The sequence below is a fragment of the Carettochelys insculpta genome, chromosome 30 (assembly GCF_033958435.1).
Source record: "Carettochelys insculpta isolate YL-2023 chromosome 30, ASM3395843v1, whole genome shotgun sequence".
NCBI classification, from domain to species: Eukaryota; Metazoa; Chordata; order Testudines; family Carettochelyidae; genus Carettochelys; species Carettochelys insculpta.
In genome coordinates this window covers 14,892,707-14,907,079 of record NC_134166.1, presented here as the reverse complement: position 1 = coordinate 14,907,079, position 14,373 = coordinate 14,892,707, and the positions used below count along the sequence as shown (strand labels likewise).

General features: G+C 61.1%; 2 protein-coding genes across 2 annotated transcripts; both read right to left on the bottom strand.

Moving 5' to 3' along the window:
* Window positions 1–10: 10 nt before the first annotated feature.
* Window positions 11–2,371, bottom strand: LOC142003628 (chemerin-like receptor 1). The gene has a single exon (XM_074980733.1). It carries the CDS (start codon window positions 2,369–2,371, stop codon window positions 1,346–1,348), a length of 1,026 nt encoding a protein of 341 aa, XP_074836834.1. The 3' UTR covers window positions 11–1,345.
* Window positions 2,372–6,725: 4,354 nt separating this feature from the next.
* On the bottom strand, window positions 6,726–12,010 carry LOC142003836 (prostaglandin D2 receptor 2-like). The gene is made up of 2 exons (XM_074981142.1): window positions 11,905–12,010; window positions 6,726–8,848 (listed from the first exon to the last, which is right to left on the bottom strand). Exons 1-2 carry the CDS (start codon window positions 11,938–11,940, stop codon window positions 7,841–7,843), a joined length of 1,044 nt encoding a protein of 347 aa, XP_074837243.1. The 5' UTR covers window positions 11,941–12,010; the 3' UTR covers window positions 6,726–7,840.
* Between the last annotated feature and the right edge of the window lie 2,363 nt (window positions 12,011–14,373).

Below are 14,373 nucleotides of genomic sequence, written 5' to 3'. Positions count from 1 at the left end.
ATCCGGCACCCTCAGCGCCAACCCACGGCCCCCTGCGCTCCGCCGCTGCCCCTCACTCCCGAGCCCCAGCTCCTGGCCTGCCCTACACCCGTAGTCCAGGAAGATCACAAAGCCACCAGGAGGCTGGTGCCTGGCAGCTCTGAGCACCAGATGGGGTGACGCAGTCTGGGGCATTTCGCAGACCTGCATTTGCAGGGCTTTGCAGATCTGGGATGTGAACCCAGGAATCCTGGATCCCAGCCCCCCTTGCTCTGACCACTAGACCCCATTCCTCACCCAGAGCCTGGAAGTGAGCCCAGGAGTCACAGCTGTGAGCTCCAACCACTTAGACTCCACTTCCATCCCAGAGTCCAGTACAGAACCCAGAAATCCTGGCTCCTAACCCTTCCCTGCTCTGCCCAGTAGACCTCACTTGACTCCCAGAGTCAGGCATAGAACCCAGGAGTCCTGGTTCCCAGCCCTCCCCTCTCCCCACACCCTCTGCTGTTGGCAGCCTGTGTACACACAACACCCAGGCACAAGGAGCCCTTTGTCTGTGATGGAGACGGGCCTGCCTGGCTGGGCCCCGCCTGCCGGCTCCCTGCCCACCGGTGGGGCTGGGCTCACATGCGCTGAATACGCCAGTCAGTCAAGGAGAAGCTGTTTTTTTAATGGGACAATTAAACAGGGCTGCTGTAGACGGTGCCTGGCCCTGTGCTGGGGGCAGGAGATTGGGCTCAACGACCTCTCGAGGCACCTTCCAGTTCTAACGTTCTGTGACCTCTGGCATGAGTTTGTGGTTGCTCAGACCAAGCTGCCACCCGGACCACCTGGCCTTCTGTCTGAACTGGAGTTCATCCTCCTTCCCCTGAGCCAGGCCTTGGGGAGCCTCACTGTGGGGGATGCAGTGGGGCTGGGCTGTAAGAGAATCGGGGGCATGCTGGTGGGGCAGCCAGGACTAGGCACACGGGGATCCGTGAGCTGGAGCTGTTTCCACAGCACTGGGCTCCTTCCTGCCTCTCAGCTGGTGTCTTCTCAGCAGAGTCTCTGAGTGTCTACAGCAGGAAAGAGCCTGGGGCCTGGGGCGGGAGGGTCCGGGTATGCCTGCGGGTGGCTGGGCATGTGTCGGGGGGTGGGTGGAGGCTGGGCTGGTGGAGCACTTGCACCCGGCTCTCTGAGGGTGGAAGGAGCCAGCCTGGTTGGAGCTGCAGGCGCGTTGGTGGGGGAAGTGGGATGGACGAAGACTGTGGCTGGGGGCTCTGTGTAATCCTGGGGTGAAGCAGCACATGGCTCACAGGGGCTCTGCTGGCTCTGGTTCTGGGATCCTTTTTCCAGCGCTGCCCAAGGTGCTCGCTCCCTTGGGGCCTCAGGCCAGGTCGGGGGCCACCGAACTCTGGGCCAAACCGTCCTTGGAGGAGGCTGCCTCCCGCTTGTGGGCATGGGGCCTGGTCGTGTCATCCAGCAGGGCCCGGCGAAGGGCCCCGGCCAGCACGGTGCGGCTTAGCGCCCGGCGGAAGTCCAGCCCCATGAAGAAGTAGAGGATGGGGTTGACACAGCTGTTGAGATAGGCTAGACAGGAGGTGAGGGGCAGACCTGCAGCCATGGCCTGGCCCTGGACGCCCACCAGTTTGAGGACGAGGAAGAGGTGGTAGGGGGCCCAGCAGAGGAAGAAGGTCACCACAATGGCCACCATGACCTTGAAGGGTTTCCTGGAGTGGCGGGTGAGCGGGCGCCGCCTCAGCACGGCTGCCAGGCCACCATAGCAGCCTGCGATGATGGCGAAGGGGAGCAGGAAGCCACAGAGCAGGCGGAGGAGATACAGCGTCACCTTGGGCCCTTTCCCCAGCGTCAAGGAGCACTTGGTGCTGCGGCCCTTCCCCACCAGCTGGCGGTAGATGCAGAAGGGCAGGCTGCTCGCGACGGCCGCCCCCCACGACCCAGCGGCCGCTGCCCAGGCCAGGCAGGGTCCCCGGCGGTTCTTGGAGCACACCGGGAAGGCCACGCTGGCCAGGCGGTCCAGGCTGATGGCTGCCAGGAGGAAGACGCTGCAGAACATGTTGAGGTACTTGGCGAAGCTGGTGGCCCGGCACAGGAAGAGGCCGAAGGGCCAGTGCCCAGGATAGAGGATGTTCTTCACCAGGGGCAGCACCCGGGTGACCGAGAAGAGGCAGTCGGCCACTGCCAGGTTGAGGTACCACACGCAGTTGACGGAGCGGGAGGCCTGGCGGGCGGTGAGCCAGATCACCAGCCCGTTCCCCAGCGAGCCCCCTACCACGACCACCGTGTAGAAGATGGCCTGGATGACATCCAGCATGGAGCTCGGGTCCACCGGGGCCTTGGTGGGGGCTGGACCAGGCCGGGTTGGCCAGAGACCGGAGCTGTTGGCCTCCATGACGGGACCTGAGACAGAGCATGAGCGTGGGAGGGACGCCTGTTCCCCACACCAGCCAGCCCTCCCCCACCCTGGGGCCAGATCAGGACAAGTGCCGCTAGAGGGGACAGACCCGCTGCCCCCCTGCACCAGCCAGTCCCGACCCCAGGTGGCCGTGCCATCCAGGGAAGGGTTCCTAGTTCCCCTCTGGAGCTGGGCCTGGGTTTGTTTGCACAGTCAGGCTGGGCCTGGCCCGTCTTCACAACCCCCGTTTTGCTGGCTCTGCTGCCATGGGGCTGGGCTCTTGTCACTCTCCCAGCCAAGGTCCCCTATGGGGGGGAGCCGTTGGGGGCCGGGGGGGACGATCACCCCTGCAGCCGAGGGGCTACGTCTGGCTGCTTGCCAAGTCCCCCAAGGGCTGGGGCAGCTGGAGGGCCCCTGGCCACCTTCCACACCTGGTTTTACCACCCCTCCCCTCCCAGCTGGAGCAGCTCAACCAGCAGAAAGGGGAAGTAGACCCCCCCCCCGCAGGGCTCCTAGAACGTCTGGGTCCTCGCCCTGCCTCTCAGAGCCGCCGGGTCTGGCGGCTTGGCGGGTGATGGGGAGCTAGGACTCCTGGGTTCCATCTTGGGGGGGCGGTGTGTGTCCTAGGATAAAGAGCAAGGAAGGTGGGGGCTGGGTCCCAGGACTCCTGGGTTCTACGCAGGGCAGACCAAGCTCTCCCACTTACCCCCCGACAGGGGCATGGCCCTGACTCACTCACTGACCCCCCCCAAAAAAAAACCCCAGAGGCCAGCTCCCAGCACAGCACAACCCAGACAAATCCGAGACCCCCGCTGGCAGCTCCCATAGAGCGTCCTCAGCCCCCCCAAGCCCCATAAGAGAGTCGCAGTCTTTAACCCCCTTCCTGCCCCTGCCTGTGCCATCTGCAGGGCGTGGGGGGCATGGCCTGGGTACCCCCAGAGTCCCTGGCTCCCCCAGCCCCCTCCTGCCGCCTGGCCTGGTTCTGTCTGACCCCGGCAGGGCACAGACGCACCACGTCACAACCGTCAGCGTGAGGCTGTGGCCAGCACGCGCTGCCCTAACCACCCGCCCCGGCCAGAGCGAGCAGTGAAAGACGCGATGGTACAGCCAAGACCCACGGCGTGCGAGTGTTAGGCTGCATAAGCGGGGCAGTTCCACCGGGCGCACGATGCGTGTGCACACAGTGCGAATGAGACAGCCTTGCTTCCCCCACCCAGCCCCCTGCCCCTGTGCCCGGCCCCTAGGCAGGGACCTGTGGGGCCCAGGTTGACGTGGGCCCCCTGCTGTTACCTGGGGAGGCAGCGCCTGCTGCACCCGGCCGCTTGTCTCAGCTCTGATCTTATTTTCCAGGAACTCAGCTGCTGCCAGTGTTACCTCCCCGCCCCAGCCCCCCCTCCCCCCCCGCCGCAGGACAAAGCTGCAGGGGTGATGCGCCAGAAAGGAGAACTGGGACGGGCGCGGGGGGCGGGCAGTACTGCCCATTGCTGCTGGTCTGTGGTGCAGGGGGGATGCCCGGGAGAGGGCTGGGGGGGGTCTGATGCAGAGGACCCAGGTGTCCAGGAAGAGCAGGTGAAGATGCAGGTCATGACTGGTTGAGCCAGGTGTGACCAGGTGGGGAATTAGGATTCCCACCATGCACTGCTTCAGAGTGGCCAAATCAGATGTCAGGCAGCTCCCAGCATTCACTGCTGCAACATGGTCCATGTGAGAGGGGAATTTCCCAACATGTGCTGCTGCAATATGGCCCAGGTGGGAGGGGTGTTCCCAGCATGCTCTACTGCAACATGGCCTGGGGGCGGTGTTCCCAGCATGCACTGCTGTGACATGGCCTGGGGGCGGTATTCCCAGCATGCTCTACTGCAACATGGCCTGGGGGCGGTGTTCCCAGCATGCACTGCTGCGACATGGGCCGGGGGGGTGTGTTCCCAGCATGCACTGCTGCGATATGGCCCAGGTGGAGGGGGGCGCGTTCCTAGCATGCTGTACTGCGACATGGCCTGGGGGCGCCGTTCCCAGCATGCACTGCTGCGACATGGCCCGGGGGGGGGCGTTCCCAGTATGCACTGCTGTGATACTGTCCATGTGAGCGGGATTTCCCAGCATGCACTGCTGCGACATGGCCCAGGTTGAGGGGGCTCCCAGCATGCACGGCTGCGACATGGCTAACGCAAAGGGGAGGTTGAGTTCCCGGCTTGCCCTGCTGCCCTTTGCGTGGCAGGGCCTTTGAGCACTGGGCTGGTCTCGGGTGGGGGCTCGTGGCAGCACCCAGCTGCCCCTCACGCCGCTGCCCTGGGCTTTTGCTTTCTCCCCAGCAGTGGGGCAGGAAACTGGCTTGGTGCAGCCCCTGGTGAAAGTCTCCCTGGAGCGGGGCCTCGGCTTCTCCTTTTGGGGCCAAAGCCAGTAGAGCCTGGCAGGAGCCCAGCCCAGCCCAGCCCAGCCCAGCCACCCATGTGCTCGCTGGGCCGGGAAAAGAAGCCCTGGGGGGGGTGGGGCCTGAGTGCTGGACACCTGGGTCCTATCCCCAGCCCTGGGAGGGGAGTGGGGTGGGGGTGCCATAGGACTCCTGCTCCTCGGCTCTGTATGGCCGCAGGAGCACCCCCCCCCCAGTGTGACAGCCCCCCTATGTAGGTCACGTTTTCTCTCTCCAGGGTTGGGTCCTCTGGCCCTGCTACCTCCTGGGATTTCTGAGCTTTGTTCCCAGCTGGCTGTGCCGTGGGCCCCTCGGGGACTCCCCTCACTCTGGCTCCTGGCTGGACCTCCATCTCCCGAGGGGCAGTGCCCCCCAATCTCTGGCTGCAGGCACCCCCAGCCAGCATGGCATGGGGAGTCAAAGAGCTTCTGGCCCAGCCCAGGTAGGTCTCAGCGCCTCCTTGGGCCTGGCTAGCCTCAGCCCCTGGGAAACAGCTCATTGTGGGGGGCAGGAGGGGAAGGAGCTGATCTGCAGGGCTACCAGTGGGTGCTCCAGCCCTTGAGCACCCCTGGAGCCACTGACCGTACAGCTGCCCCTCGCTGTCCTTGGCTTTCGCTTCCTCTTTGTGGCTGGGACAGGAAGTGGGGTTACTTAGAACTCTGTTCAAAACTCCCCCAGCCCTGCTGCAGGGGCCTTTCCTTCCTCTTTCCCCATCTGAAACTGGAGGTGTCTATGTCCGGTCCCTGGTGAGCCAGGCAGGAGCCAGCCCACCCCCGCTTCCTGGGGAAGAGACCCCGGCTCCCTTTGTCAGCCCTGGGAGTGAAGGGGGGGCCTAGTGGTTAAAGTGTGGGGGTGGGGTGGGGTGGGGAGGATGCACGTGGGATCCATGATGCCTGGGGTCTAGTCCGCACTCTGGGGGGAGTGGGCTCTAGTGGTTAGATCAGTGTGGCCAGAAGCTAGGACTCCTGGGTTCAAATCCCAGCTGTCCTGCTGCGACCATGAGTGACTCTCCTGTTCTTTTCTCCAAACACCCCAGAGGGCCAGTGGGTGTGGCCCAGCCCCAGCCCCGCCTACGTACACACATAGTGCTGCCCAGAGGAGGGGCTTAGCTAGCCCTGCCCACAATGTGACATGACTCCGCCCAGGGGCGGGGCTTGCAGAGGTTTCCCCTCCCCCCAGCTATTACGTCCAGAGCCGCGTCTACACGTGCACACTACTTCGAAGTAGCGGCGCCAACTTCAAAATAGCGCCCGTCACAGCTACACGTGTTGGGCGCTATTTCAAAGCTAACTTCAACGTTAGGCAGCGAGACGTCGAAGTCGCTAACCCCATGAGGGGATGGGAATAGCGCCCTACTTAGGCGTTCAACATCGAAGTAGGGAACGTGTAGCTGATCCGCGTCCCGCAACATCGAAATAGCGGGGTCCTCCATGGCGGCCATCAGCTGAGGGGTTGAGAGACACTCTCTCTCCAGCCCCTGTGGCGCTCTATGGTCACCATGTGCAGCAGCCCTTAGCCCAGGGCTTCTGGCTGCTGCTGCTGCAGCTGGGGATCCATGCTGCATGCACAGGGTCTGCAACCAGTTGTCGGCTCTGTGGATCTTGTGTTGTTTAGTGCAACTGTGTCTGGGAGGGGCCCTTTAAGGGAGCGGCTTGCTGTTGAGTCCGCCCTGTGACCCTGTCTGCAGCTGTGCCTGGCACCCTTATTTCGATGTGTGCTACTGTGGCGTGTAGACGTTCCCTCGCAGCACCTATTTCGATGTGGTGCTGCCCAACATCGACGTTGAACGTCAATGTTGCCAGCCCTGGAGGACGTGTAGATGCCATTAATTGAAATAGCTTATTTCGATGTAACGTGCACGTGTAGACGTAGCCCAGGTGCCCCCCCCACCCCATAAAGTCACACATTTTGGAGAAACTCAAGTTGTTTTGGCAGCTTTATTCATCTTTTTGGGTGACAATTCCCGAGGCGGTGGAAGGATACGAAGGCGCTTCTACTTCTTGGGGTGACTACTTTTGAGCGGAAGACAGAAGGGGGCCCAGCCGTCCTGTTTACAGGCACAGCTTTCTGACGGGGGTCGCAGGGACTATCTTTTGTGGTGGAAGGGCACAAAACAGCGTGCGAGACGCTAACAGAGGATGCAGCTCTGCGAGTGGATACGATGGAGCCTGATTAGTCTGGATTTTAAGGGGCTATTTTACCTTTCACTGTTAGGTGGAAGGATACGTACAACGTGCGGCTGCAGCAGGTGACGTCTACATGGAAGGGGTTTGGTTTTCAGCTTTTTCTTTTTTTTTTTTGAGGGACTATTTTTTCGCAGAAGGACACGCAGGCCGTCTATGCTGAAAGTAGGTCCGGCTTCTGTATAAAAAGGACCCAGGCTGGAAACCAAACTTTTGAGGGACTACTTTTGTGGCAGAAGGACGTGCAGTAGCTGGCTTTCCAGAACCCTTTTTTTTGTGTTTTGGTAGGGACTCCACGAATTGGTGGAAGGATACGACAGCTCAGTGTAACACAGCCAGGACCAGACCAGAGCTCCACCCCTCTGGTCAGACATGGGAAAATAAGGCCCCCAGAGGGCGGCCAGGTGGTGGTATCCAATGCGACCACCAGGGCCCTGGCCTTGTAACAGCCCCCTGGCCTTGTAACAGCCCCGCCCACCCTGCAGGGTGGCTGTCAGTCAGTCCCACTGAGTTCCTGCAGCAGGGGAAGTGGGCGGAGCCTGTTATCCCGACAGTGTGACCAAGGAAGGCCAGACTTCCCAGCATGCACTGCTCTAGAGTGGCCCATGGAAGTGGCTCCCAGCATGCACTGCTCTAGAGTGGCCCATGGGCTCCTAGCATTCACTGCTTCTCCATGGCCCATGGAGACCACCACAGCTCCCAGCATGCTCTGCTCTGCTGTGACCCATGGAGGAGATTGCACTGCTCTGGGCTGCTGCCCAAGCCCCTGGCTCCCAGCATGCCCTGCTCGGTGCTATTAAACAGCTGTGCCCCCCACCCCACGAGTCCCTGCCCTTGGGGGCCCCCAATGGAGGGGCCCCTCCTGCCACCCCGTCACGGCTGCATCATCCGCTGCTCGGAGGAGGTGGTGGAGCCCAGGGAGCGCTTGCGCCGGCGGCTGGAGCCCACCGAGTCCTCGGCTAGGGCGGCCTCCAGCCAGCGGATGCGGCCGCAGCCCCGCAGCCCCTCCTGGAAGCGGCGCCCCAGGAAGGTGTAGAGCAGGGGGTTGAGGAAGCAGCCCAGGCAGGTGAGGCTGAAGGCGAGGGAGGAGGCCACGGCCAGGGCCTGCTTCCAGTGCCTCCCGCCCCAGCCATGCAGGAAGTTGAAGAAGTGGTAGGGCAGCCAGCAGACGAAGAAGCTCACCACCACAGCGGTCACCACCTTCGCCGTGCGGCTGGGCCGGCGGCCCTTCTGCCCGGCCCGCAGCGCCACAGCCACGTGACAGGCCGAGATGACCAGCAGGGGCACCAGGAAGCCGGCCACAAAGCGCACCACAATCATCGCCTTCTGCCGCCTCACTCGCACCGTCTCTGCCCCGAAGTTGACTATGCAGAAGTATTTTCCATTCCGGTCCTTCAGCTCCCGGAGGGCCAGGTAGGGGGCTGAGAAGGCCCCCGCCAGCAGCCAGGCCCCGGCGGCCACCCCCCAGGCCCGGCCCGGCGTGCGGAGCCGCTGGGCCCAGATGGGCTGGGACACCAGCAGGCAGCGGTCAGCGGAGATGAGCGTCAGCTGGAAGACGCTGGCGAACATGCTGAGGAAAAGGAGGGAGCTGACGGCTTTGCAGAGCTCGCTGCCGAAGATCCACTGGTTGTTCATGGTGAACTTGGTGGCGTAGAAAGGCAGCAGCAGGGCATAGAGCAGGTCGGCCAGCGCCAGGCTCAGGAACCAGACGGTGTTGACCGTCTGGCGCATGCGGCAGCTGGTGACCCAGACCACCAGGCCGTTGCCCACCAGGCCCAGCAGGGACGAGACCACGCAGATGACCACGGAGAGGTGGTTGAGGGTGCTGGGGACAGCCAGGGCGCTGTGGTTGGTTGCTAGTAGGGTGGTGTTGCTGGGAGTCTGGGGAGAGGTACCATGTTAGCAGGCAGCCCGGCTGGAGCCCCTCCTGCCCCACAGGCAGCCCGGCCGGAGCCCCCCAGTCCCCCAGGCATCCCGGCCGGAGCCCCACAGTCCCACAGGCAGCCCGGCCGGAGCCCCCAGTCCCACAGGCAGCCCGGTCAGAGCCCCACAGTCCCACAGATAGCCCGGCTGGAGCCCCCCATAGGATAACATTGTGAAGTAGGCCAGGATATTTGCTAAGAACCACTGTTCCAAAATGGAGTCTGGTAAAGCCTCCCCACCCCCAGCCCAGCCATCTGGGGAGGGCGTCCCAGCTGGTGTAAACAAGGCCCTCGGCAGCCCCATTCCAGGAAGGGACCCTGTGGGGAGGGGAAGTGGACTATAGTTAAGGGCGACTGATGCGATTCTTCCACTAATTTCTGCTCTGATCCTGCATCGCCCACGTGCTTTGACTCTGTGGAGATAATGCCAACGGTCACACCCGCGCAAAGATTCGATCGGGACGCCGGACACACATCACTGCCCTGCACATCAGTGTCTTACAGACCTGAGCTCACTGTGCACGTCGGTGCTGGGGGCTGCGCTCTTCAGAGGAGTTCTTGTTTGTAGCTAGAATGTTCTGTACACTGCACGCGGAAACTCTTTGTAACTCCCAGGTTGTTGGTTAATTCACAGGGATTGCTCATTGATCACGCTCGTTTCCTTACCGTCTGCTCCTGTCCTTTCTCTGCCCATCAGCTCTCTACAGAGCCAGTCCCCACTGGGTGCCTGGCAGTGCATTCTGAAACTCAACCAAGCTCAGAATCCCTCCGCCAGCTGGTTGTAATAAACCCTTGTTGCTTCACATACAGTATCCAGACTTAATTCCAGCACCCCCAGTCCCAGCCCTCACCCCTCACAACAGGTGGGAGCTTTCTAAGCCCTTGTCTCGGCTGGTTTCTCTGGCTTGGGTACTGTGTCCCCAGGCAGCCCCTGTGGGCACCACCCGTGGGTTTCTGCTACAGTCACTCAGAGCTATGCAGCCACTCCTGAGCTGTGGCCATGGGGCCTCCCAGCTCCTCTCTGGCTTCTGTCGCATCTCCCCAACTTGCACAGGGGAAGCTGAGGGAAAGGACTTTCGTGAGGTCACACAGTGAGTCGGAGGCAGAGCTGGGGAGAGAACCCAGGAGTCCTGGCTCTGCAGCACCTGCCCTGGGCTAAGCCCACCAGCCCCTACTCCCCTCCCAGAGACTGGAGGAGAACCCAGGAGTCCTGGCTCTTCCCCCAGCTCCTCTGGTCCTGTTCACCCACCCAGCCAAGGAGGCTGGTCTCTACATGCTCTCCGCCTGCTTTCTGGCCCCCTAGCCCAGACTAGAGACCCCCCTGGGGCTGCTCTTCCAGGAGCCCCCCCTCCCCCCGTTTGCACTGAGGTCCTGCTGTGGGTGGAGAATCTCCCATGGCCCCAGGGGTTAATCCCCACCCCCGCCCCCGGTGAAAACTGACCAGCCCCGAGCAGGGCAGCGGGGTGGCAGAAATGTGGCTGGTGCCCAGTACAGCCAGAGCCCACACCCCTCCCCCATGCACCTCCCAAGCTCGCTGGGGCTTTGGGTGCCGCTGTGAGATTGGGGTGCAGCCACTGGCTGGGGTAGGGGCCGGGTCCTGGGTGCAGGCTGGGAGTGTGGGGCTGGGAGGCAAGGGAGCACAGTAGGGTGAGCGCGGTGTGTGCCCACTGGCTCCCCGGGTGCAGCTGGCATGTACCCTGCACCTCGGGCGGGGGCGGCTCTCCCTGCTCCTGCAGCTGTGGCAGTGCCCGGGGTCCCCTGCGCCGAGCGTGCCGTCTCCCGCTGATCCCTGCGCAGCTGCTGGGGCAGAGGTGCCCGGCGGGCTGGGAGCGTAGGCGGCTTTGGTGGAGTGTTCACAGTGCTGGGGCACCCCGAGCCCGTTAACTCACCGCCGAGGGCCCTGCCCACCCCACCGGGACAGATGGGGGATGCTGGAGCCTGCCCTGGGCTCGGCAGGGCTGGGGCAGCGCCAGGCATGTGGCACCGCGGCCGGCTTCGGATGCTGCTGTGAGCCCTGCCCCACTACCTGTGCGCCCCAGAGGCGGGCCAGGGCCTAGCAGCACCAGCCCTGCCCAGATGCAGAGGGACAGTTTCCTCCCTGCTCCGGGAGCCCTGTTTACCCCACCCTGGGTGGCGACAGCCCCAGGGCAGGCAGCTCCTGGCCATTGCCCCCAGGGAGAGCCCCCCACTGTGGGCAGGGCTGTGCAGCTGGGTTAAAACCCCCGTCCTGGGTCCCTGCCCCTGGCCCTCGAGGTAGCTGGTGCTGGGCACCTCCTCTCAGACCCCCCCCCCAGCAGAGGAGGGTCCCTGGTTTCAGGTGTGACCCAACTTCAACTTCATCTGTCCCATCGACGGGCTGGGAGTGGGGGAGCCCAACTCTGCACATGCCCAGTGCTGGGGTAGTGGCCCCCTGAGGGGGACCTAGGAGTCCCAGCCCAGCTGGTCCTTATTCCGCCCCCCCCGACCCCCGGTTCCAGTGTTGGACAGTTGGGGCTGGGATTCAGGACTCCTGGGTTCTCTCACCAGCTCTGGGAGGGGAGTGGTGCTTAGTGGATGGGGGGATGGCTGGGAGCCAGGACTCCTGGGCTCCCTCCATGCCCCTTGTGGCGGGGGGTCTGTAGTGGTTAGAGCGTGCGGGGGGTAGGGTGGGGTGGTGGGGGCTGGGAGACAGGACTCCTGGGTTCGCATCCCACTAGTGGTGTGTGCATGTTGGACAGAAGTCCTGAGTTCTCGCCACTGCTGGGTGGGGGGGGGGTGGCCTAGAGAAGGGAACACTGAGCACCAGGACTCCTGGCTTCTATCCTGGACAGCAGCAGAGCAGTGGGGTTGAATGGTTAGAGCATATTGGGGGAGGCAGGGTCTAGAAGCCAAGACTGGTTTCCATCCAGGGCCATCCTCAGCTGGCCAGTGGGGCAGAGCCTTGTGTCCTCTGCCAGGGCTGGAGGCTCCCGCAGGCGGATGTCCCTGCTGCATGGCCAGCTCCCTGTGGTGTGTCAAAGCAAGCTGTGGTCTTACCTGCCCACTGCTCGTGCTGGGGCTGGGGGACGCCATGGGCCAGGGAGCTGCGGCGAGGTGATGCAGGCTCACTCCTCTCTGCGCTGGCTGCAGGGCTGGGGCTGGGGCTCTGCAGGATGCCCTGAAAGTAGGAAGTTGGGTGAAGCCGGGGCGCTGGCAGGAAGCGATTAGACGCGTCCCTTCTGGGGGAGAGTGTGGTCTCCGCCCCAGGGCCGGGCTGAGAGTGGGAGAAATTGGGGAGGACTCCGCGGAGAATTGCAGATGAGGGTCGGGAGGGACCCCCGCGGATCATCTCTTTCTACCCGCTGGTCAAAGCAGGATGTCCCGGGCTGGGGTTTCCTGAAGGGAGCCGGGAGGGGGCAGGAGGTCTGGTGTCTCCAATACCCTCTGCCGGCTCCGACGGATGAGAACCTGGATCCTGGGAGTGAAGGCAGGTGGCCTGTGCCTCCAGGGGCTGGCGCACAGGGCGGGTAACGGCTATACTAGTGCTGCCAGCGACTGGAGCAGCTCCTTTAGTGCCTCCTGGGGGACAATCACAGAATCATAGAACGCTAGGACTGGAAGGGACCTCGAGAGGCCATGGAGTCCAGTCCCCTGCCCCAATGGCAGGACCAAGTACTGTCTAAACCATCCCTGATAGACATCTATCTAACCTGTTCTTAAATATCTCCAGCGACGGAGATTCCACAACCTCCCCAGGCAATTTATTCCACTGTTTGACCACCCTGACAGTTAGGAACTTTTTCCTAATGTCCAACCTAAACCTCCTGTGTTGGAGTGGGGGGAGTGCATGTGTGAGACTCAGGCTGGATGCGTGAGACAAGCAGAGCAGCTCCCAGCAGCTAAGGATGATGCTGGGGCTATAACCTAGGCTGGCAGGTAACACCTCTGCCCTAAACAAAGAGGAGGGTGGAGCCAAGCTGGTTTTGAATCAGGGGCAGCAGTTAGAGGCTGAGGGGGAGAGGCAGCTGGAAGGCAGCCAGCCAAAAGCTATACTCCAGAGGGGCACCCCTTGGGCTCCTCTCCCCAGGATGGGTTGGAATGACTGTCTGACTGCTGCACTGACGCTTCTGTGAGAAACTGGGCATCTGTTGCCTAATAAACCTCCTGTTGTACCTGTTGAGTGAAAGTCACTCTTGCCAGCGGACGGGGTGCAGTGCATGGGGACACCTGAACCCCATCACACCTCCCTTGCAGCAGTTTAAGCCCATTGCCTCTTGTTCTATCCTCAGAGGCCAAGAAGAACAAGTTTTCTCCCTCCTGCTTGTGACACCCTTTTTAGATACCTGAAAACCACTATCATGTCTCCCCTCAATCTTCTTTTTTCCAAACTAAACAAGCCCAATTCTTTCAGCCTTTCTTCATAGGTCACGTTCTCTAGATCTTTAATCATTCTTGTTGCTCTTTTCTGGACCCTCTCCAATTTCTCCACATCTTTTTTGAACTGCGGTGCCCAGAACTGGACACAATATTCCAGCTGAGGCCTAACCAGCGCAGAGTAGAGTGGAAGAATGACTTCTTGTGTCTTGTTCACAACACAACTGTTAATGCATCCCAGGATCACGTTGGCTTTTTTTGGCAACAGCATCACACTGTTGACTCATATTTAGCTTGTGGTCCACTATAACCCCTAGATCCCTTTCTGCTGTCGTCATTCCTAGACAGTCTCTCCCCATTCTGTATGTGTGAAACTGATTGTTCCTTCCCAAGTGGAGCACTTGGCATTTGTCCTTATTAAACTTCATCCTGTTTACCTTAGACCATTTCTCCAATTTATCCAGATCATTTTGAATTACGACCCTATCCCCCAAAGCAGTTGTAACCCCTCCCAGCTTGGTATCATTTGCAAACTTAATAAGCGTACTTTCTATGCCAATATCTAAATCATTGATGAAGATATTGAACAGAACCGGTCCTAACACAGACCCCTGCAGAACCCCACTTGTTAGACTTTTCCAGCAGGATTGAGAACCATTAAGAACTACTCTCTGGGTACGGTTATCCAGCCAGTTATGCACCCACCTTATCGTAGCCTCCTCTAAATTGTATTTGCCTAGTTTTTTGATAAGACTATCATGTGAGACCGTGTCAAATGCCTTACTAAAGTCTAGGTATACCACATCTACCGCTTCTCCCCTATCCACAAGGCTCGTTATCCTATCAAAGAAAGCTATCAGATTAGTTTGACATGATTTGTTCTTTACAAATCCATGCTGGCTTTTCTCTATCACCTTCCCACCTTCCAAGTGCTTGCAGATGATTTCTTTAATTACCTGCTCCATAAAAATGCAGCTTTGCTTTTCTCAATGTACAGTAAGTCCTGCAAACTTGTAGAGATAAGCACACATGTGCCTCCTAGGACTGGAAGGTCCAGTGTTCTTAGCAGGACCAAGCACCATCCCTGACATCTATTTGCCCCAATCCCTAAATGGCTTCCTCAAGGATTGAGCTCACATCCCTGGATTTAAG